The sequence below is a fragment of the Pelodiscus sinensis genome, chromosome 6, assembly GCF_049634645.1.
Source record: "Pelodiscus sinensis isolate JC-2024 chromosome 6, ASM4963464v1, whole genome shotgun sequence".
Lineage (NCBI taxonomy): Eukaryota > Metazoa > Chordata > Testudines > Trionychidae > Pelodiscus > Pelodiscus sinensis.
This window is the reverse complement of record NC_134716.1, coordinates 32,718,837-32,742,710: the sequence shown is the minus strand read 5'-3', so window position 1 is coordinate 32,742,710 and position 23,874 is coordinate 32,718,837. Positions and strand designations below refer to the sequence as shown.

General features: G+C 44.8%; 1 protein-coding gene across 1 annotated transcript in view; it reads right to left on the bottom strand.

Annotated features, from left to right (window-relative positions):
- The window catches only part of MAMDC2 (MAM domain containing 2), a gene marked incomplete at its 5' end in the record, with an annotated part of 101,616 nt that extends 77,963 nt beyond the window's left edge, over nt 1-23,653 (bottom strand). Inside the window, 4 exon segments of the mRNA XM_014581011.3 lie at nt 22,718-22,831; nt 23,223-23,315; nt 23,318-23,371; nt 23,374-23,653. Of these exon segments, the coding sequence (XP_014436497.3) occupies nt 22,718-22,831; nt 23,223-23,315; nt 23,318-23,371; nt 23,374-23,653 (541 nt within the window).
- Nucleotides 23,654-23,874: the final 221 nt, after the last annotated feature.

Genomic DNA, 23,874 nt, shown 5'->3' with positions numbered 1-23,874 from the left:
TGAAGCGGGTGGGATTCAGATGGGCAGCACTTACCTCAGGCGGCTCTTGGTCAGCAGCACAACAGGGCTGCTGCCCTAGCACTCACCACTTCTAGAAATGTCCAGCACTTCTCTGAAGCCCCTGAGGAAGGAGCAGGTGACTCCAGGCATTGCTCCTGCAGCTCTCATTGGCAGCCGTTCACAGCCAATGGAATCTGAGGAGTTGGCAACTTTGGAGTGGAGGGAAATGCATGGAGCCCTGTCCCCCTTTAGGGGCCACAAGGACATGCTAGCTGTTTCCATGTGCAGCTCGGGGCCAGGGCAGAGAGGGAGCCTGCCTTAGTTCGGTTCGACTTTTAGTGACCTAAAATCTTCTGGTTTGGCTTCAGTAGCCTCTAAGACAGTGTTTCTCAAAGTGAGCGATGGGACCACTCTGAGAAAGCTGCTAACGGACCACTCCAGTTTGTGTACACATGCCAGCCTTGAAGCCACGGAGCCTTGCAGCTCCCCTTGGCTGCTGTTTGTCATTTGCAACCAAGGGAAGCTGCAGGAAGTGGTGTGGCCCAGCCGCTGCTTCCCACAGCTCCCCTTGACTGCAAATGGTGAACTGCAGCCAATGGGAGCCGTGAGGCTCTCTGGCTTCAGAGCTGGTAAATAAACAAACCAGAGTGGCCTGATAGCAGCTCTCTCAGAGTGGGTGCATGGCATACCTTAAGAAATACTGCTGTAGGAGATAAAGCCCAATCCTAGGAGACTCCTGATGAACCTGAATAGGCAAGCCTATTCAGAGACTATCCCCAATTATTCTGCAGCCTCTCTGCTAAACAGACATGCCAATTACTGTCAAATATTATTGTGATTTCTGTCATGCTACTTGAGATGACATAACCTAACACTGGCTGAACAGTTATTAGATGGTGTCTCGGTCAAGGAGGCTCATTTATAGAATGAGTCACTGAGGGAATTTAGACAAAAACTTATTTTCTAAAGGCTTCTCATCACAACTGCACATGGACGAAAAGACATCACAGCAGAATCCTCCAAGAAGTCCATCATGGAGAATTCCATATAGAATTACCTGTGCTACACGTAGCACATGTCTATACTACAATTAAAAACCTGCAGCTGGCCCATGCCAGCTGACTCAGACTTGCAGGGCTGAGGTTAAGGGGATGCATATACACTTGGGCTGTAGCCCGGACTCTATGAAGTCAGAGGATTCCAGAGCTCAGGCATAGCCAAAGCCCAAGTGTCTACATTGCAAACAAACTTCCCTGCGAACCTGAGTCAATTGACACAGGCGTCTAACTGCAATGTAGACTTATCCTTAGATATAACCAAGATGTGCACTTTAGAAAAACCTTGGCAAGAGGACAATGAATTCCCCTGGAATGCATTTGAACTAGTGATCTACCACTATAGAACAAAGTTCCCATATCCTGTTAACAGACTCTTTATTCATCCTGTCTCTTGAAGAATCTTTGATTCAATTGGTTAACAGCAAAGGAAAAGAAAAGGAAAATTGTGCCCATTTTTTTTTTCATTTCTGGTGTATAAAGACAGCCTTAGAGTTACACACACACATGCAAACATTTGGTTCTTTTCTAAGTATCTTTTACCTAAGAAATATCAGGAATATCGACTCTGGTTTTGCTAGAGTACTCAGGTTTTGCTAGAGTACTCTTAGAAGGATTAGATCAGGGATGGACAAATACCAGCCAGTAGGCCAGATCTAGCCCATCAGGTACCAGCATGGCCACAGGTACCAGCGATTGCAGCTCCCATTGGCCTCAGATTGCCATTTCAGCCCAATGGGAGCTGCAGAAAGTGGTGTCCTAGTCCACACCACTTCCCGCCGCTCCCATTGGACAGGAAAGGTGATCTGCAGCCAATAGGAGCTGTGATCACTGGTACCTGCCACCATGCAGGTATATACAGTGGCAGCCCACAAGGGGCTATGCCTGGTGAACCACCGCTATGTTATTGCCCACCCCTGGATTACATAATTGGAATGAGAACTTTCTTGGCCTTCAATTATGTAAGATGTGGGTACTGAAACTTTCACAAAAAAGAGCATTGCTCCCTGGTGTGAGAGAGAGTTAAATAGCTATTAAAAGTATTAAGAGTTTTAAACTATGACTATAAGTCTTTTCTCAGTTACTAAGCTTTCAGTCTCTTTTGATGCAAAAACATCATCTCTCCAAGTCTCCAATGAATCCTCTAGCAAGAGCAGGGAAGCTAAGACCTGATATTTGTGATGTCAAAAGCTTGCAGAAAAATAAGCTTTAAGTCTGCTATTATGCCTCCTTTATATACCATACAAATATTTTTTTAAAAACCATTTTTTTCTCCTTTGCAAGCCACTTTAAGTATTTATCTCCTCTTTCAGCTGTCCTCCCAACTAAACTCATACAGTTCAAAGACTTTATATTATCCTATAAATGTAATTAGTAATAAAAGCTAAACATGAATAAAAATCAATGGATCAATCAAGTCCATTTTTATTCAGACTTTTCTGATTCATCAATAACCAGATACTAGTAAGCAGGAATTTTACACGCGCAACACTGGATTTGGCTAGTTTATTTCTCAAAATGCTTCATAAAATTGTTGTTATGGCAGGAGATGCAACTCCACAAAGCAACCAGATCTTATTCTCATTTTACTTTTCTTTATGCAGATTCTTCAGACTGAACCCATAATTGTCAATACTGCGTTTACAAAATTTCAGGAACATATATTTTTAATTATCCCTATTCTTTTACATGACTCTACAAAACCAAGAGGTCATAATTTCCTGTGGTTTGTGAAGCATAGAAGGAGCACCAGAATCTGCTTAAAAGTGCCAACCAGAATTTCCTGCTTGAGGTGCTGCCATATCAAATTACAGCAAAAAAAAAAAAAAAAAAAAAAGCTGATGCCACACAAGATCTGCAAACATCCAAAATGGCAGATGTGGCCCAGTGAAATATGAAAGGACTCAGGAAAACACCAACGTGCTATTTTATATTACCTAGCAAATTCAACATTTTTTATTATAGACAAAATACCCTAAGAACCAAATTATCACCTGTGCAAAAAACACAGAGAGGAGGGAAATTAAGGCAAAAATACTGTAAGATTTAATTTGCAAATGTTCAGACACATTATTCTTCCTCTGAGCATGATTACGGGCTCCAAGGAAGCTGAATGATATGGTCTCTTACCTACATGGATCCCTGAATGAATCTACTATTTCCCGGAAACCTGGACCCTCTGTGCGGAGACCTAGCTTACCCATAATGCTCCCCAGACACAACCGTCTCTTCCCTTGTAGCACATTGGTCCCCTCGCTGCAAAATACCCTAGTGAGAGTCAGTAACTACAAATGGTAACTGAGGGTATGTCTACACTACCCTCCTAGTTTGAACTAGGAGGGTAATGTAGGCATACCGCACTTGCAAACGAAGCCCGGGATTTGAATTTCCTGGGCTTCATTTGCATAAGCGGGGAGCCGCCATTTTTAAAACCCCGCTGGTTCGAACCCCGTGCAGCACGGCTACACGGGGCACGAACTAGGTAGTTCGGACTAGGCTTCCTAGTTCGAACTACCGTTACTCCTCATTCCACGAGGAGTGCTCTCTGTTGAGATATGTAAAAATTAATAGGGGTCTGGGATGGCTATACATTGGTGGTTAAGGAGTCTAGCCCAAATTGCCATTGCCCTTTAAACATGTTTTTCCCCTTTGTCCTGGCAGCCTTGGGAAGATGGTTGCACTGAACAGTGTCTTGTTTTGTATTCGCACTTGTTCTGTAAAAACATTTTCAGGGTCAAAGCGCTTTCCCCCTCCCTATAAGCTGATGATTAAGACCGTATATAATGCTGATTCTACTAAAAATCAGTAAACAACAAACAGTGGGTAGGTATAAGTATATTCATCACCTGCTTATTAATATACATTGTGTAGGAATTAACATTACTAAATAAGGTTTTAGATGTGATAGATGTGTGAATTAACATAATAAAATGATGAAAGGGTGTAATTGGTGCCAAATTGTTGCCCCTTGGATTGATGAGTTGGGGGTCCAAGGTTAACATGTATGGGTAATAAAGTGGTTCCGTTTATCCCATCCACTCCTGGGTCGCCTGTTTCATGTCTAACACTTTCCATCTCTGCCCTTCTAGAAACTCCCTCCAAAAATGTGTGAAGCTCCAGCTATAGGGGATGTTTCATAGAAGAGTACCAGAGGGTTTATGAATATGGGCAAAAAGTGAAGGCTCTACTGCCCCTTTGTTCCCCATTTGTAGTGGAGCCTAGAAACCTTACTGGAAGACTCAAGATCTCTTGCAATGCACGGCACCACACAGAGAAGTAATACTACCCTTTTCTGACCGAAGTAGCTAGGGGTCCTTGGGATGTTCTGGTTGGAAATAGAAATTGATATAATGGAGTTCTCTTTGACATGTCTTAGTTTTTGTTTGTTTGTTTTTTAACATGGAATTTACAAAGTTCTGCTTTTTAAGTGCAAGAAGAACTAAGAACAAGAAGAGCAGTTTCTTAGCATTCTAGCCCCAAGCCTCTTAGCCAAAAGACCTTAGACAAAAGCTCTCTCTAGCTTTTCCCTTGGTCGCATTGTGCTCATAGACTACTGCCTGGATTTCTTACTTTTTGCCTCTGCCTTATCTGTTTTTGTCTGTCCTCAGTTTCTGTGTGTGCTGTTCTCTCAGGGTATGTCTAGACTACATGGCTCTGTCGACAGAGCCATGTAGATGAGTTTACTAGACATAGGGAAATGAAGTGGCGATTTAAATAATCGCCTCTTCATTTACATCAAAATGGCCGCTGCGCTGTGCTGATCAGCTGTTTGGCGGCACAGCGGGGCAGTCTAAATGCGCCACGGTTGACAAGGGAATCCTTTGTCGACCGCTCCGGTAAACCTCATTTCATGAGGCATACTGGAGCGGTCGACAAAGGCTTCCCTTGTCGACCATGGTGCGTCCAGACTACCCCACAGTGCCGCCAAACAGCTGATCGGCACAGTGTGGTGGCCATTTTGATGTAAATGAAGTGGCGATTATTTAAATCGCCGCTTCATTGTCCTATGTCTAGTAAACTCATCTACATGGCTCCATCGACAGAGCCATGTAGTCTAGACATACCCTCACACTGCTGATAATAGAACCAATTCTGGCAACCTCCCACCCTCAACCTTCACATGGAATTAGCTTCTGGGCAGACTCTAAGCCCTTTTCTACACTATCCAGCACCATTGACCTAATTTAGCTCTGCAAGTAATGGAAGGAGGTAGACAGACCTTAGTTGAGAAAGAACAGGTTAAAAAATATTTTTAAAAGTTGGACATACACAAATCCATGGGGCCAGATTTAATGCATCCGAGGGTACTGAGGGAGCTGGCAGATGTCATTGCAGAGCCATGGGCCATTACCTTTGAAAACTCATGGAGATTGAGGGAGGACCCAGACAATTGGAAAAAGGCAAATGTAGTGCCCACCTTTAAAAAAAGGGAAGGAGGACAGTTCAGCACTTGGAAGAGGGGAAAGTGATCAGGAATGGATTCCAGGAGTGGTCAACATGGATTCACCAAGAACAAATCATGCCTGACCAATCCGATTAGCTTCTATGATGAGATAACTGGCTCTGTGGACATGGGGAAGTCAGTGGATGTGATATACCTTGACTTTAGCAAAGCTTTTGATACAGTCTCCCACAATATTCTTGCCAGCAAGTTAAGGAAGTATGGATTGGATAAATGGACTGTCAGATGGATAGAAATCTGGCTAGATTGTCGGGCCCAATGGGTAGTGATCAACGGCTCAAGGTCTGGTTGGCAGTCAGTATCAAGTGGAGTGCCCCAACGGTCAGTTCCAGGGCCAGTTTTGTTCAACATCTTTATTAATGACCTGGATGAGGGAATGGATTGCCCTCTCAGAAAGTTTGCAGATGACACTAAGATATGGGGAGAGATATATATGTTGGAGGGTAGGGATTCGGTCCATAGTGACCTAGACAAATTGGAGGATTGGGCCAAAAGAAATCTAATGAGGTTCAACAAGGACAAGTGCAGAGTCCGGCACTTGGGATGGAAGAATCCTAAGCACTGTGACAGGCTGGGGACAGACTGGCTAAGCAACTGTTTGGCAGAGAAGGATCAGAGTATTACAGTGAATATGAATCAAGCTGGATATGAATCAACAGTGTAGCGAAGAAGGCTAACAGCACATTAGGGTGCATTAGGAGGAGTATTGCCAACAGATCTAGAGAAATGACAAGCTTCACCAGGAGGCATTCTCCAATGCTCCCATTCACCAGACTCACAGCCAGTGGGAACAGTGGGGGGCACTGCCTAGGAATGGCAGGAGGCATTCAGCCAGGTAAGCACCCCCCATTCCCCTCATACCCAGACCTCACACTCCCATCACCCTCACACACACACCCTCCTGCCAAGACCACCCCCCCCACACCCTGCTCATGTAACCTACCTCCCACCCAGATCCCCACCCTCAGCCTGCTCATGCACCCAATGTTCTGGACAGACCCCTCCCACAGCCTGCTCCTGCTCCCACTTTGACATCATGGGTGATTGTCTTGTGGTCCATGGAAAGGTTTGTATTGAGCGGGGTGGGCCGCAGGCCAAAAAGTCTGAGAACCGCGGGTTTAAAACAATGTTAAAAGTGAGCTAATGTGGTTAATCTACCCACCAGAGTAACAGATCACTTTAGTCTCAATTTATGTTTGCCAAAATAAATATGTTGAGAAAATAACTATATGCTATATAAGAATTGTTGTGGATGAGAAAAGTGGTGCTATAAAGTTACATCATCTAATAAACCATCTTGTTAGTCTTTAAAGTGCTACATTGTCCTGCATTTTGCTTCAGCTACCCCAGACTAACACGGCTACATCTCTATCAAGATCCTTTAGTGTGATTCTTAGGTAGATGCTACAATAACTGATGGTAGCAACTAGACTAGAAAATACTGATATCCATAAAAACAAGAGAGTATGATGGTACAAAAAATACTGAGTGCTCTAAAAAGATAATAAACTATGTTGTGATTGTACTGATGTGGCTAACCAAAGATGACAGCATGAATTTAAAGGGTCACAGTCAATCACACTTCTGTCTAAAACATCTTTATAAACTATTATTACAATACCTAAGATATCTGAGACTGAAAATACTCGTTTCTTTATTTTTTCAGTTTGTTTACTTGAAGCATTTGACAGCACTTTGTCTTTGCTTTGACAAGTCAGCCAGTTAGTTAATTTCCACTGTTTCTTGTGTTGGTCTTTCACATAGCAGTCAAGAGAGAAAAAAACCATTTAAAATAAAAAGTGAAATGTGACAGGAAAACCACAAACATTGGCAGCAGGGCTCAAGGGAAAGGAGTTGAACTACTTTTAACTTATTTTGGAATCTGTCAAGATTTTAAGTTGACAGTGGCCCTTCTCAGAATAATAAGCCACTTTCAGTTAGTACCGCTAAGCTTACAAATCAGTTTCTATGATTCATAATGATAGAAAATAAAGTCTGATTAAATAACAGCGATAATAATGTGTATTACTAATTACTGTCAAAGCGATGAGCACTTATTTGTTCCCCAGAAATCCTGGCAAAGATTCACTCCAAGATTTACACAGTGGAGACCCAAAGAATTGGAAATGGTACACGGGAATTAAGCTGCAGCAATGCAACCTCCCCTAATCTAACATGGCTTTTAAAGAGGATAAGCAAAATCCCCAAAGTGTGTGATGCTTGTTAGGGTAGCCAAGAAGTGTACTAATTCAGCAACTCCTTTCTAAAGATCTTATCAACACAGCTATGATGAAAGTCTGGTGCAACTTAAGGGTTACACTACAAAAATCAAGCCAAAAACTAAGGAAAGTCCCTGAGCAATCTACTTTCTCTCTGAGGGTATGTCTACACTACAGCGCTAATTCGAACTAACTTAGTTCAAATTAGTTAATTCGAACTAAGCTAATTCGAATTAGCGCATCTCAACTTAAAAACTAGTTCGAATTAGCGTTTTGCTAATTCGAACTAGCGTGTCCACACTGATTGGACGCTGGGGTGCAGTTAAGGGCGGCTGAAACTGGTTCCGGCAGGGCATCAGGTCAGTAGTTGCTTTGTGTGGCTGCTGTCTGAGGCTATCTGAGGCTCGTGCTTAAAGGGACCCCCCTGGACAGCCGGTTCTCAGCTTTTCCGCTTGCTTGCCTACCTCGCCGAGGGACAGCAAAGCGTTTTTCTCTGCGCCCATCTGTGTCGGTGCTTCCCTTCGGGGCTGCCGCCGCAGGTGGCAACATGGAGCCAGAACTCGCCCTGCAGTTTCTGGTGCAGTTTGTGGACTTGCTGCTGCAAGCCTGCCAGCAATGGCTGGAGGCTGCCTGGCACCACCTGGTGCACGTCAGCCCCCTGCCTCTCCGCCTGGCCTCGGGGCGTCGTGGGGGAATGAGTGTGGAGGGTGGGGCAGGAGGGACGGGGGGTGCGGAGGAAGTGGGAGGGGGAGCAGGGGCAGCAGAGGCAGGAGGAGCAGGAGCAGGGGGAGCAGGGGCAGCAGGGGTGGGAGGAGGAGCGAGAGCTGGGGCAGCTGCAGGAGCCGGATCAGGAGGAGGCAGAAACCAGTTGACCAGGGTCTGGAGGTGGCCTCTGAGGGCACGGCCCTGCTCCTCCAGCACCTCCAAGCTCCGCTGGCACAGCGGAAGGTCCTCCTGGACCCAGTGGTCCTAGGTGCGGAGCTGGTGCTCCAGGAACCGGAGGTGCCGCCGCTGGTGGTACTCCTCATTCCTGGCATGCCTGCTGGCCCGAGTGCGGATGGCTCTTGCAGGCAGGGTGATGCGTGCTGCAGTCCCAGGTGCTGCGGCTGTGGTGAAACAAGAGCAGCGGTCAATTCTCCCTGGGGACAAGGTGGGTGAAACCCAGCCCCCCACTGCAACACCAAGGCCCCTGCATGACACCCAGCTGCTGCTCCATGGTGGGCAAGGCCCAGGCGCACAGTCCCTGGGCTCCCTCTCCCTCCACCCCCCCGTACACATAAGGGGAACATGATGGTACTCACATGTGGAGCCCTACCCGGTCTCAGACGACACAGGTGATGTGGTCTGTGGGATTCCTCGGGGGTCCTGGGCAGGCTCCTGGCTCTCAGCGTCCTCCTGCTCCTCCTCCTCCATGTCCGGGACGGGGCTCTCTGCCCCGGGGTCGATCACCACCCGGGGGGTAGGGACAGCGTGAGCCCCCAGGATGTGGTCCAGGGCCTGAAAATGGGGGCATGCCTCCGGGTCGGCCCCTGTCTGGCAGGCCCGGGAGTAGGCCTGCCGCAGGTCCTTAATTTTGTAGCGGACCTGCTCCCGGGTCCGCTGGTGGCCTCTGGCGGCCAGGCTGTCAGCCATGAGGCCGTAGACAGCCGTGTTCCTGTAGCTAGTGCGGAGATCGTGGACATTGGAGGCTTCCCCCCAAACCTCGATGAGGTCCACGATCTCCGCACTTGACCAAGCGGGCGCCTGCCTCTTGCGGCCCCGGGCAGGCTCCTGTGAGCTGCCAGCCTGGTCCCGGGAAGAGGGGGAGGGCTACAGGGCAGCAGGTGGCTGGCTCATCTTGTGCCAGGTGCAGGGTCTGCTGGCTGGGTGCTGGCAGGCTTGCAACTGGCACAAACACTATAGCCAGCCCGTGCCCCTTTAAGGACTCCGGGGCCGGGAGGGGGGCAGAAGAGTTTCTCTGGTGTTGGCCAGAGTGGCCACCAGGGCAAGCTGGGCAGTGCTAGCCTCCCACTAGTTCGAATTAAGTGGCTACACAGCCCTTAATTCGAACTACTTAATTCAAACTAGGCGTTAGTCCTCGTGGAATGAGGTTTACCTAGTTCGAATTAAGCATTCCGCTAGTTCGGATTAAGTTCGAACTAGCGGTTTGTATGCGTAGCGCCTATCAAAGTTAATTCGAACTAACGTCTGTTAGTTCGAATTAACTTTGTAGTGTATACATACCTTGAATGTGAATCCCTAGGGAGTATAATGAGCCCTAATGAAATGGTGGAGTTAGGACCTCCTAGCACCAGTTTTACTGAATCTAACCCCTACATGCCAAAGTGTTCTACATCCCAAAGTCCCTAATTATAAAGTCTAGTTGTTTGATTAATTAATATTTCTCATTTCTTGGGAAAATTCAAACTATTTCCTACTATTTAAAACAAATATGTTTGCATCTTTATACATTTTAAAACCAATATGCTAGAAAGTTTCAACAATATTTTAGCACAGTTTTTGCATAACTTATATAGCTATTGTTCTGTTTAAAAAAAATGCAACAGAGCTAAAATTGTTTTCTGATCATGGAACCACTCATCTCCACTGGAATTAGGAGTGCATTTAGAACTCACGAAGTCCTCTCTCTCAGTCCTGTGGTCTATATACATAACTCCTCAACTCTTTTAAAGCAATACATACATATCTTTACCTTTTACCATATACCCAAAAAATGTGCAAAAAATAAATCCATGTGATAGAGGAGGAATTGTGTCTTAGTTGTACAAGTTTAAGAAGAGGGCATTTTGCAAGGTGAAGTCATAAGACATTTGAATTAAGATGTACAGTGTCATGAAACAATGATAAAAAAATCACAGAAGTTGCTTTGTTCTAATAGTGAACAAGGAACTTTATTAGAATAAGAAAATCAGTTTTATTGATCCATTAAGCCCCTCCTTCCCTATCTCATTTACTGTAATGCTTTGGCTTGTAGTACCTTTTCCCAGCCCACTTTTGCCCAATTTCCTCCTACAGATTTAAAGAACCACTGCATACATCTTCATGTTATCTTATTAATTGTAAACACTGATAATCTGTCCGATTACCTGAGTGCTCCAAATCAATCTATACAGCTATATTAATCCGTATTAGCTGCTTTGTTTACAAAAAGAAGCATAAGAGAGACATGGTGAGTGAAGCAATCTCTGTAAATTGGACCAATTTCCATTGGTGAAAGAGATAACTTTTGAGCTTACACAGAGCTCTTCTTAAATTCAAGCACTTTAGAACATGCTTTAGGAATATTAAATAAATAAGAAATTTTTAAACAGCCAGCAGAGTCAACAGCCTTGTCGGGCTCCTGGACACAGAGGGGTAGGGGAAGACTGGCTCCATGTTCCTGGAGGGGGCAGGACCTCAGTTGGAGGGGGGGGGCTGGAGCAGCCAGCCCCAGGGATGTAATCGTGTAGTCGAGTAAACGACTGTCCAATAAGCAGGTACTTATTGGTTAACCCTATCGACAACACGCAATACGCCGGCTCTTAATGCTGGGATCCAGCATCAGCTCCCACTGTAGTTCTGAAATACAAGAGCTTCTAGTGCAGAGCCGCAGCAAAATTAGTTGCCAGGACCTAGCACCATAATAGGTCGGTAATGAAGGCAAGGAAAGGCTCAGCCTTCCCAAATCTGCCAACATGCCTGCCCACCTATGGCTGGGGTCATGGCACAGCAGCCTGGTTTGCTTCTGGAGAAGGCTGGAGTCACGACCCGGCAGCTCAGCTTCCCCTGGCCGCCGGGGAGGGATGGAACTAGGGCTGCAACTCAGTAGCACTGGCTCTCTACGTGGACAGGAAGGATCAAGCTGGGGGTGGGCAGGATTTGGTTCCAGGAGCAGGCCTCTGGTAGAAGGAGTGGGGCTGTATCTTGCCTTTTCCAGCTGGGCTTTCACCCGCTGCCCATCCTGGCAGGAGCCGGGACTGAGTGCTAACCCCTATTGATTAATCATGTAGTCGACAAAATTTTTGTTGACTACATGATTAACAAATTACATGCTTCTTAACATTCCTACCCAGCCCTCAGTGTCATGGAGAGTATGTCTACACTACCACCCTAGTTCGAACTAGGGTGGTAATGTAGGCAACCGGAGTTGCAAATGAAACCCGGGATTTGAATTTCCCGGGCTTCATTTGCATCTCGCCGGGCGCCGCCATTTTTAAATGTCCACTAGTGCGGACTCCGTGCCCCACGGCACGGACTAGGTAGTTCGGACTAGGTTTCCTATTCCGAACTACCGTTATTCCTCGTTTCACGAGGAGTAACGGTAGTTCAGAATAGGAAGCCTAGTCCGAACTATCTAGTTCATGCCGCGTGTAGCCGCGGGACACGGAGTCTGCACTAGCGGGGATTTAAAAATGGCGGCACCTGGTGAGATGCAAATGAAGCCCGGGAAATTCAAATCCCCGGCTTCATTTGCAACTCCGGTTGCCTACATTAACCACCCTAGCTTGAACTAGGATGGTAGTGTAGACATACCCGCAGAATGCATCACCATGCAGCACTGCAGTGGCAATTTAAAGAGATGCCAACACAAGTGGCCAGGAGCCCTGGGCCCCTTTGAATCACCAAGCCCCAGTGACACCCTGTCTCTTCCCCCAACCACCCCCGTCCCCGCTCCTCCCCTTGCTTCCCTGAGCTTTAGTGTCACAAATGAACTATCTGTAGCACACTGGAAGCTATGGGAGGATAGGGAAGGAGTTGCTGAGGGTGGGGCCACCAGCTTTTCCCCATGAATGCTCCAGCCTGGAAGCATCTGGGGATTCCGGACCACAGATGTTGCTGGACAAGGGAAGTAAATCCAACCTGTACTACAGTGCTAGCGTGATGGGAGAGAAGAGAGGCTAAGCTGAGGAATTAAAGCCAAATTGGCAATCATAAGGGATGGGGCTAGCTGATGTCAGTCACACAAAAAATGTCTAAAGAAAGAGGTGGACTCAGGAAGGAGTTTATAGCTGAGCACATATGAGGACGGACCTCAACTTGAATGTCATTTTTTTTCCGCTAATGTTCTGTTCAGAGTTGTGTGGTGATTGGCAAATACAGAGATTGGGCCTGGGCTTCTCAGCTACAGTCAAGTAGTCCAAATGCAACTCTTTCTGCCAGAAAGCAAGCAACTGTTTCATTTTTCAACCAAGCCAGAGGTGACTGTGTTGCAACTCTTACAAACTTGGTTGCTTTCATCTTGGATTAAGCCTTTATTCTCTGGGAAGGATTATAGAATTTTTTAACGAGATGGTTGCATACATGATAAGAAACTGTCCCAGAAATTCACAGCTGACAGCTAAAATTAACACTGTGCTAACAGAGCTGCAACTCAGCAAGAGTATGCATATATTAGAGATGTGATCAGGTAACCAGTTAACTACTTACTCAGTAAGCATCACCCTTGGATGATGCTTACAAGGTACTGGTTAACCTGTACCCAGAGATGCCCTCCATCTGCAGTGGTCTGGTATCCAGTAAGCAGTGGAAGCTGGGAGACTTGTGTGCAGAGGGCCCAGGAGTAAAAATAGTTTTGGACAATTAGACGTAACATAGGGGGTAGCAAAACAGCTGAAGATGTTGTGGTGACCCAGGTGGGGGAATTCAAATCAAAACAAATAGGCCTGAATTTATGAAGTTGTGAAAATGGGCTATTCAAACAGTATGCAGGTCAAGTTTAGACAAGATGCTACATATGAACATAAGAATGATGATATTAGCTCAAATCAATGGTCCATATAGCCTAGTATCCTATCTTCTGACAGTGGCCAGTGACAAATGCTTCATTGGGAAAGACCACATTGAATGATCGTTCCCCTGTTGTCCACTCTCAGTTTCTGGTAAACAGAGACTAGGGACACTTGTAACATGGGGTTGCATCGCTGACCATGTTGGCTACTAGCCACTGATGGAATTATCTCTTGTGAACTTATCTAGTACTTTTTAAAAACCCTATTATAGTTTTGGCCTTCACAACAGCCTCTGGCAAGAATGTTCCACAGGTTGACTCTGCATTGTGTGAAGAAATGCTTTTTGTTTGTTTTAAAACGTGCTATTAAATTTCATGGGGTGACCCTGGTTCGTGTGTTATGTCAAAGCATAAATAATATTTCCTTATTCATTGTCTCCACACCAGTCATGATTTTACAGATCTTTATCATATCCCCTTCTTGGTCATCTCTTTTCTAAGCAGAAAAACCCCAGGCTATGTGTACACTGCAGGCTTTTTGTGCAAGAATGGCCGTTCTTGCACAAAAACTTGAGGAGCGTCTACACTGTGCGCGTGTTCTTGCGCAAGTAAATTTACAGTAAAGCATCAGAAGAGAGGGCTTCTTGCGCAACAATTATTCCTCTCCTCATGGCGAATAAGCCCTCTCGCGCAAGAGCTCTTGCACAAGAAGGCAGTGTGGATGGCCATCAGTGCTTTCTTGCACAAGTGTGTCCACACTGCCATGGACACTCTTGCGCAAAAGCACATGGCAGTGTGGATGTGCTCTTGTGCAAGACCTTTTGCGCAAGAACTCTTGCGCAAAACAGTTCTTGTGCAAGAAGCCTGCAGTGTAGACGTAGCCTCAGTCTTTTTAAATCACTCTTCACACAGAGGCTGTTCTATATTCCTAAACATTTTTGTTGCCCTTCTCTGTATCTTTTTTGAGATGCAGACACACAGTATTCTAGAAGTGGGCATGCCATGGATTTATATCATGGCATTATAGTACAGGCAGTCTCTGACTTACGCGGATCTGACTTACATCGGATCCGCACTTACGAATGGGGCTTTCTCGCCCCGGAGGTCGAGGTGGCGGATTGCTACCTGCGAGCTCCGGGCTGAGAAAGCCCCGTTCGTAAGCTGCTCCTGGTGCCCCTGGTCTGCTGGAGACCGTCTCCAGCAGACCAGGGGCACCGGGACTGAAGCCGCAGCAGCGGCGGGTTCCCGCGCTTCTGAGGCTTTGCTCTGAAAGCCTCAGAAGCGCATGAACCCGCCGCTGCTGCGGCTTCAGTCCCGGTGCCCCTGGTCTGCTGGAGACGGTCCCCAGCAGACCACAGGCACCGGGAGCGAAGCCGCAGCAGCGGCGGGGTCCCGCGCTTCTGAGGCTTTACTCTGAAAGCCTCAGAAGCGCGTGAAACCGCCGCTGCTGCGGCCTCAGTCCCGGTGCCCCTGGTCTGCTGGAGACGGTCCCCAGCAGACCAGGGGCACCGGGACTGAAGCCGCAGCCGCGGCGGGGTCCCGCGCCTCTGAGACTTTGCCAGAGCCAAGCCTCAGAGGCGTGGCACTCCGCTGCCGCTGCGGCTCTGCTCCCCGTGTCTCTGGTCTTCTGGGGGGAGGGACGCAGCTAGTGTGCCCCCCCCCCAGCAGACCAGGCTTTTGTTGTGGACCCTGGGGCAGAGCAGCTGGGGCGCTGCCGATTGGTCCTGCAGCGCCGCTCTGGGCACTACTGGACCAACCCGGCAGCACCCCAGCTGCTCTGCCCCAGGTCCTGATTCAGCTGCTGCTGGTCAGTTTCAGCAGTGGCTGAATCAGGACGCCTGGGGCAGAGCAGCTGGGGTGCTGCTGGATTGGTCCAGTAGCGCTGAGGAGGGGTGCTACTGGAGCAACCCAGCAGCACCCCAGCTGCTCTGCCCTAGGCGTCCCCAAGTCAGCCGCTGCTGAAACTGACCAGCGCTGACTACAGGAAGCCCGAGGCAGAGTTGCTCTGCCCCAGGCTTCCTGGAATCAGCCGCTGATCAGTTTCAGCAGCAGCTGACCTGGGGACGCTTGGGGTTCTTAAGTTGAATCTGTATGCAAGTCAGAACTGGCGGTCAGTTTCAGCAGTGGCTGAATCTGGACGCCAGTTCCGACTTACATACAGATTTAACTTAAGAACAAACCTACAGTCCCTATCTTGTACGTAACCCGGGGACTGCCTGTAGTTTCTTTCTTATTATCTATCCCCTTCCGAATGGTTCCTAACTTTCCATTAGCTTTTTTTACTGTTACTGCACAGGGGCAGATGTGTTAAGGGAACTGTCCACAATGACTCTAAAATCTATTTTTTGAGTGGCAACAGCTAATTTAGAGACCATCATTCTGTAAATGTTATGATTATATTTTCCAATGTGTATTACTTTGCATTTATCAACACTGAATTTCATCTGTCAGGTTCCTCACGTTGGTGTGTACTATCTGGCCCACAGCTTTGTGCTTGCTAGTCTGGTTCTCAGAAAGTTTACTCTCATCTTTAAATGTTTAACTTTATTTTGAAAAACATTTTCAATGGTTATTATTTAGGTCCCAAAAGACAACAGCAACTTCAGCTCTCCGAAACAACTATGATCTCTTTCAGACATATCTGCCAGGCATGTTGATTTATTAATTAATCTAATGTTCCAATGCTGTCATCTGATGATCACCCATTTGGAATGTACTACAGAAACTGAGTCTGGACTGATGTAAGTCAAGTCATAGCAAGGGGATCAAAATAGGAAAATTTATGTACACTTTGTAATTCATTATGTACTTAATATCCATTCTGACTGGAGTTTCCCTTTTCAAGGGAGTCTGTTGTTGTGTGATTTGGTTATTTTGGGGGGTGTTTTTCTGGAACTCTCATCAGCTAAAAACAATCCTGCCTTTATGTCCAAAAATTACTTTTCTGGTTCTATAGCAACAAAGCAGAAAAACAACATAGAGTTGTTCTGTGTACTTGAAGCTATCATTGACCATACATATGCCAGATTCCACAGAATACAGCAAGCACCATTCACATAGCTCTAGCAGTTCAACTCCACTCAATTCATTATGGGAATGTACTAATTAAAAGTCTATTAGCCGGTGTTACACAGCTAAGTGAAAATGAGGACCTTTCATCAGGCATGATCTGTAAAATTGCTGCAAAATACCACTAAATCCACAAAAAATACCAATGCGTGCACACATTTAACAAAGCGTGCAATCAGAATACTGGTCTGCCTTTAAGAGTATTTTGCTGATGATGGAAACAATATTCTCATTGTCTCAGAACACTGCAGTGATTAACACAATGGTGATTAAAACAAGCCCACACCAATACGTCAGACACACCACAGTCCAGGACTTGGTGCAGATGAAAATCAGTGGCTCAAATGTGGATGCTTTTCAGCTGTCTTGAGTTCTTTCCTCCTGACTTGAAGGGAGATCAGGAAAAAAAAACACACTCACGGAAGCAAACAAATTGAACACTCAAAAACAGTAACAGGCAGCTGAATTGATGTGCTGAATTGAACTAGTTCTATTCTTGACAAAAGTATCAACAAATTGGTGGTTCACAGGCACAGCAAGGATGAAGCCTGATTCTTGAATCTAAGGAAATTATTACTTGTAATTTTGCTATGAACATGCTGTTCTTGGGGCCAGATTATCCCATTGCACCATTTATGCAAAGCTGCTACAAATGCAGGCCTTGAACTCTTCAGATTGCAGGGACTGTTCCCTTCTTGCATTCTAGGTGGACCTATATCCCTGTCTCTACCATTGCAACCACAATTGCTGTCTGGCCATGGACAGGGAGACTCCCTGAACCTGCCTAATGGCTTCACCTACCCTGTCAGTTTTGCCGGCAGTGCGTATGCAAATGAGGCATAGATTAGCACATCACTGTGCCTCATTTGCATAATATGTGCAAGTCATTTTTGTGCAAAGGGTTTTTGCGGGCAAAAAAGTAGTGTGGACGGGGTTTTTTTGAGCAAAAACCGCTTTTCCAACAAGCGCAAAAAGAAAATGCCCACACTATTTGTTTTTGCGCAAAAACCCCTAGCGCAAAAATAAATCGATAGAAAATATGCAAATGAGATCACGACTCACGCAAATGAGTCCCTCATTAGCATATTTTTTGCGGAGAAAACCCATAGTTTAGACATAGCCACAATCAATATAACTACAGCACACACAGCATGGGCCCATGATGTTGAGTCATAGAGGATTCTGCATAGTAATAGAGGAGATAAAATTATCTTCTGCTTAACAAAAAAGCATTGCATTTCAGATAAAGTATTTTCTTTAATAAGCTTCCTCTTCTGCCAAAAAGTTATGTGCAAGCGTAAGTTACTTGTAAAATCCAAAAAAAACCCTCAACATTAATGGTTTGTAATATAGGTAGCAGTGTCCCTTATTGGTAGGGAAGTCTGATTTCATTACTCTGCTAACCTTATAAACCATAAAAACCAAGTTTTGATGGTAAACTCATATTATCAGAAACTCAGCATGGAATTACAGCCTTGATCAGAGTTAGCCTTCAGGGTTCTGCAAATTAGTGGCCACAAAGTATCTGAACAAAAACCTGGGCTGAATTTCACCCCAGAATGTGATTAGTGACAAATATTATTGCAATAGTGAATTCCAACTGTTTGAGTAAATATCACTTTTAATGGTGAATATGGATGTGCCTTCTGTCTTTTTTTTTTAAAGTAATAGGTCTTGCTTGACACGGGAGAATGGTATTTGCCTCATACTCCCGAGAAGGAGTTTTATATATAAATTCCTCCTCAGACACACAGTGCATTCAAGGATATTTATGGTAAAATGGAAGTAGATCCCTTGCAGACCTTTCTAAAGATACTCAAGGTCACTAGCATGTTGGCTGATGCATACAATTGAATAACCATATTTAATATTCAACTCACATGGCTCATTATTACATCTTCAAAGCACTGTACAGGCATTAGCTAATCTCTTCATCAACAGTTCACATTTGAAAACAAGGATTGTGTAATGCAGTCTCTTTGCCACGCAACAAATTTGCAATTATTTTCTTTTTCACATAGCTAACAATGTGGAAACATTTTTCACTAAGGGCATTAAGCACACACTGGAATCTTCCATTAATCATACACATTACATTGCAAACTGAACTAGAACATGGGGCAATGTGCTGCTGGAAGTAGAATGTATTTACTTAGCCGTGACTCAGTTCTGTAGGGATGACATATTACTGGGCATTGTACAGTCTCCTCTGTTCTAGGTGGACATTTTTTTAAAAGAGGGTTTGTAATAACTTGACCCAGTTTTAGTTTTTAATATTATTTTTACCCAGTGCTTTTTAGAAAAACACGAAAAGAGTTTGTGGCATTTATATTTTAAAATGTAAAATTTTAGTAATAAAATGACCTCCCCAGACAGACAGGGTACTTTGTTGTCTATAATCCTCTACTTAGATCCACCCGTGCAGAACCTTAGTCCCACTCAAAGTACCACTAAAGTTCATACAGGTTCAATTGGGCACAAGAATCCATCCTATTGATCCAATTTAGGACTGGGGCCTTAAAGCCCAAGTTTACAGTCTTTTCTCATGCAGAAGTCCTATTGATTTTAATACTGAATACTGTTTGATTTTTCCAGTGAGAATTTTGCTAAAATTGGGACTGTAGCACCAGTCAAGTACCCTTGTCAAAAGATTGGGTAAAAAGTTATTTAGAATTATCTAAATTATTAAAATTGTAAGACACTCAATATCTGTTCCAACTATCTGAATAGGATGCTTATCTATTTGAATAAAACTGACACTCCCCACTCCCTGAACTCTTAGATAACAGAGAAGCCCTAACCACTGAAAAGGACAGGCATCCCCACTGATATAACTAGGAATACACAGATAATAAGCCAGAGCAAAATTTGGCCCCTTATATCCTTAAGTACACATTGACTTCCTTGGCAACTGGGCAAAAGATTTTCAAGTATGGAGTGGAAATTTCTCAGCAGGATTTAACTATGCACATATCACCTCAGCTGCTTGGCATGGTACCACAATCAGAGATTTATAGGATGGACGAACTGAAAGATTTTAAACAAGTCAAGGACTCCCTATAAGGCTATATACTTCAAATAATGAACACTACTTTAAAACAATAAAAGATTTTAAAGCAACTGAAAATAACTGAGGTAAATCACTGTTAAAGTTGCCATTCCCATCCTTTACTTCTTCTGTTATCCCAGTAGAAATACAAATTTATGCACACACTGATTAGAGAGACAGACATCCCTGCAAATACCAGCCCCCAGTAATATATTATAGAGCAAAACAGTATCTGAGACACCTGAAAGCAAAAGTTGGATGAAACGTTTTAAACTAGTTTTGATTACAATATTAAATAAATTTCAGACAAGTTAATACCATGTATGCCAAATGTCAGCCTGGAATGATTTGCTACCACTTAGTAACTAACTCCTGGAAAACAGGTTTATAACAGAACTATTGACAGAATCGTAACTATTACTACTCCAACTGTCTTCCTAGAGTGAACTTTACAACACAGTTATACAGTCCTTAATAAAAACGCCAATTTCCAGAGACAGAAGCTTAGCTGTAACTGGAACATCCTGACAAAATAGAGAGTGTAGCAACCAACCAAACTAGTGTTCCATGGGCAGGACACTGTGTTATTCATGCTCCAAGTTGGTTTATTTTAAAGCACCATAACAAGTAACTTAGTCTACATCTCTTAGGATATATCTACACATCAAAGTTATTTCTAAATAACAGCCGTTTTTTCAAAATAACTTTACTAGCATCTACACTAGTACTTTGAAATTTAATTAATTCAAAATAGCGGAGTACTTATTTTGAATTTGGTAAACCTCAGTCTATGAGGAAGAACGCCAAATTCGAAATAGCTATTTCGAAATAAGTGCTGTGTAAACACTTATATCAAAATAAGAGGCCTCCAGCCTTCCCAGGGTGCCCTGGTGGCCACTCCAGCCTCAACCAAGAACACTCCTCTTCCTCCCCCCTCCCCAGAGCCCATAAAGGGGTTGACTCTGGCCACAGTGCCTGTGCCAGCTCCAAGCCTGCCAGCCCAGAGCCAGCAGTCACTGGCCCTGACCCAGTGGCCCCAAAACATGAGCCAGCAAGCCACTGGCAGCCAGCCCTCCACTGCTCCCCAGGAGCAGTCTGCCAGCTCCCAGGAGCCTGACAGGGCCCAGAGAAGGAGGGTGCCTTCCTGGTCCAGGGTGGAGATCATGGATCTTATTCAGGTTGGGGGGGGATGCCCCCAATGTCCATGATCTCCACACTAGACAGAGGAACGCGTCTCTCCTCTCCCCTCTCCCGCCTCCTTTCCCAGTCTCACCAGAGTTTCATTCCCTCCCCGCCCCAGTTTTGTTAAATAAAGAGAGTTTGTGTTCATGAAAATACGTATATTTTATTTGACATCAGGAAGGAGGGTTAGGGATGGGGTAAGTGGAAGGACATGAGGGAGGAATGAGGCACAAACCCCCAGTGGGGCAGACCAGGGAGGCTCTTAGTGGTCCTCAGGGTGGAAGCTCTCCCACAGGGCCTCCTGAATACTGACATCCCCACCGATGGACCTCCCGGATGGCAGCCTGCAAAAAGCACAGCCAGGCTCACATCAACACGTCCAAGAGAAGCACCAGAGTGCCCTGGATCCATGCTGCAGAGTTCTGTGGTGTCCCGAGTGAGGGCAACCAGAGCTCGCAGAGACAAAATGCTTTGCTGTCCCTCATCGAGGTAAACAAGCAAGCAGTGAAACCTGAGAACTGGCTGTCCAGTGGCATCCCTTTAAGCACAGACCTATGACAGCCTCAGTAAGTCTTGACCTGGTGCCCTGCCAGAACTGGTTCCAGCCAGCCTTAAATGCAATTCAGAGTCCACTCAGTGTGGACGTGCTATTTCGAAATAGCAAAATGCTATTTCGAAATGCATTTTGTGTGTAGACGCGTTATTTCAAAATAAGATATTTCGAAATAACACTGTAGTGTAGACATACCCTTACTCTATACCACTTAAACAGGGCTTCCTCTCCTTCACACAGAGGAAGTGCTGTTTCTAAAACAGCCAATTTAATAAGGTTAGGTGCTACTCAATTACACAGAGACCACTAACACTGCTTCCAAAAATGGATGGGGTTCCCATTGTTTTGTGCTGTCATTTTAAATAAAGGGCAATTTGGAACTGAAAGAGTAAATCTTTTAGTAGTAGGAAGGCTTAAAGAAGCACAAATGACAGGATTAATCTATAGGTATCTATGTTCACCACTTTATCATACATAAATCCTAATAGGGCTCCCTTTTATTATGTGAAGCCAAATTTAATACTATGTATGGCATGGTACACACTACCATAACCCAATGTAAATATTTTCACTTCTCAGTTGTGTTTAATATATAGAGCACGACAAATTCTGTAATCATTACTCTAGCAAAACTGTCTATGAAATCCATGGGAACTTAGACTATCACATACTTTCCCAATATAGTTTAATTATACCATGTCAAAAATATTGACTCAACATTTTTTCTATTAAATTGTAAGGTACCACAAACTGGACTAAAAAGAATTTTGAAACACCACCAATACTTTGCAATCATATATTACTTTTCATACAGGGATCTCAAAACATTTAACAAACATTACTAGATACACCTCAAAACAACCCTATGAGATATGTATTGTAAAGAGAACATATATAGATATCACTTCTCCTGCCATAGAAATGCAGCCACTTCTGGGATGCAACACAGCATGTTTAATATAAACAGCATTATTACAGAGAAATTTAAGGCACAATCTTTCATATATAAAGGTAGAGAAAGAAAGTAGGTAGACCTACAACTTTATGGAGGTAAGCTAAATTTCATCTGAAACCCTGATTTTGTAAAAATGAGTTTCTCAATAGAAAGTTAAAGCAATAGAAAGTTACCATGATTTTGTAAGATTCCCGTGGAAACAGGTATTTTTAAACAAATTAACATCTCTCTGTAGTGCCTGTAAACTAAACATGACAAGACCTGAGAACCAGTGAAACAAAAATGAACCAACTTCAGCTGTTTTCATGTAAAAGTCAAATAGCATCAACTATGAAAAGTATATTGGATATTTAAAATTCTTGCATCCTTGACACTTTTACAGTTTATTGTAACCTCAGTATAGAAATTTATTTAGTTCATTTTTAAGCATAGCATGTCCCTGTACATCCCCCAAAGCCAGCCTTACCTTCTTCATTTAAAATCCATGGCAAAAATGTATAGTCTGACTCATAGCCACAAGTGCTGTCTTCAAAGGCACAAGACCCGGCAGAGAGCTTGACAGCTCCAGCAAACAGCCAAACTGTAGGGACAAAGAAAGCTCTGTTCACACAGAGAGCATTGCATTGCACTCAGAATAACAGAATTGCAGGGGAAACCACATGCTCCTCTGCAGCTTGGACAAGCAGGCTCAGACTCATTTACTCATGGGAGCACAAGGAGGAACCGCAGCTGATGGAACCTGTTGCATTCAATATGCCTCTTTTGCCGTGAGACCACGGGTTACAGAATAGCCCTCACAGAAAGATGCTGCCTCACTTACATCTTCCAAACTGAGGCTGCACAAACAGGATCTTTACAGGCACTTCAGGGCTTCTACAAGCAAACAGCCCACAGAAGCATGAAAGACATTAACAGGGATTAAATGTGCTTCTCCCTCCACCCAGCTTCTCCCCATATTTGGGCCCCCTTACCTTGCACAGTGAGGAGATACAACAGAAGCATAGTGGCCCTTCCAGTGAGGAACATAATACAGCTCTCTGGTACTGAAATCATAGAAGGAAGAGAGTGGGAGGAGGGAGAATGTGAAATAAAACTTCCAAAGCAACAGACAACTCTCTTCAGTGTGTGTGTTTGCACCAAGCCTCCTTGTCTGCTCAGGACAGGACACCAGAGTGGAAGCTGCAGCAGCCGCAAGATAAACTGAGTTTGGATAGGCTGAGGGAAACCTGCCAGCTACACAGCTGGTCCTGGGCTCAGATGAGGATTGGGAGGGGCTACTCCAGGGCTCTATGTTCCTCAGGCACTGCAGTTTATAACAGAGTTTGTCTCCACAGCCACTGGAGCAGAAAGGAAGAGTGAAGGAAAAACTGGGACAGAAAGTGAGAGTGAAGGAAAGGCTGAGTGCAATTTACACAACTTAGGAAATCTGCAAAGCAGATGGAGAGGTTGGTTCTTCAAGGGTGCTACGTCATTTAACAAATAGATAATCTGCACATTGCACACAGACCAACTTCCCACAACTGCATTTTGTCCTTCTCTAACATTATTCTGGTGTCCCTCTGTAAAAATGGGATCTGTGGCTTTTTCTCCTCAACATTCACAGTGCTGGGAGATGGAATTTCA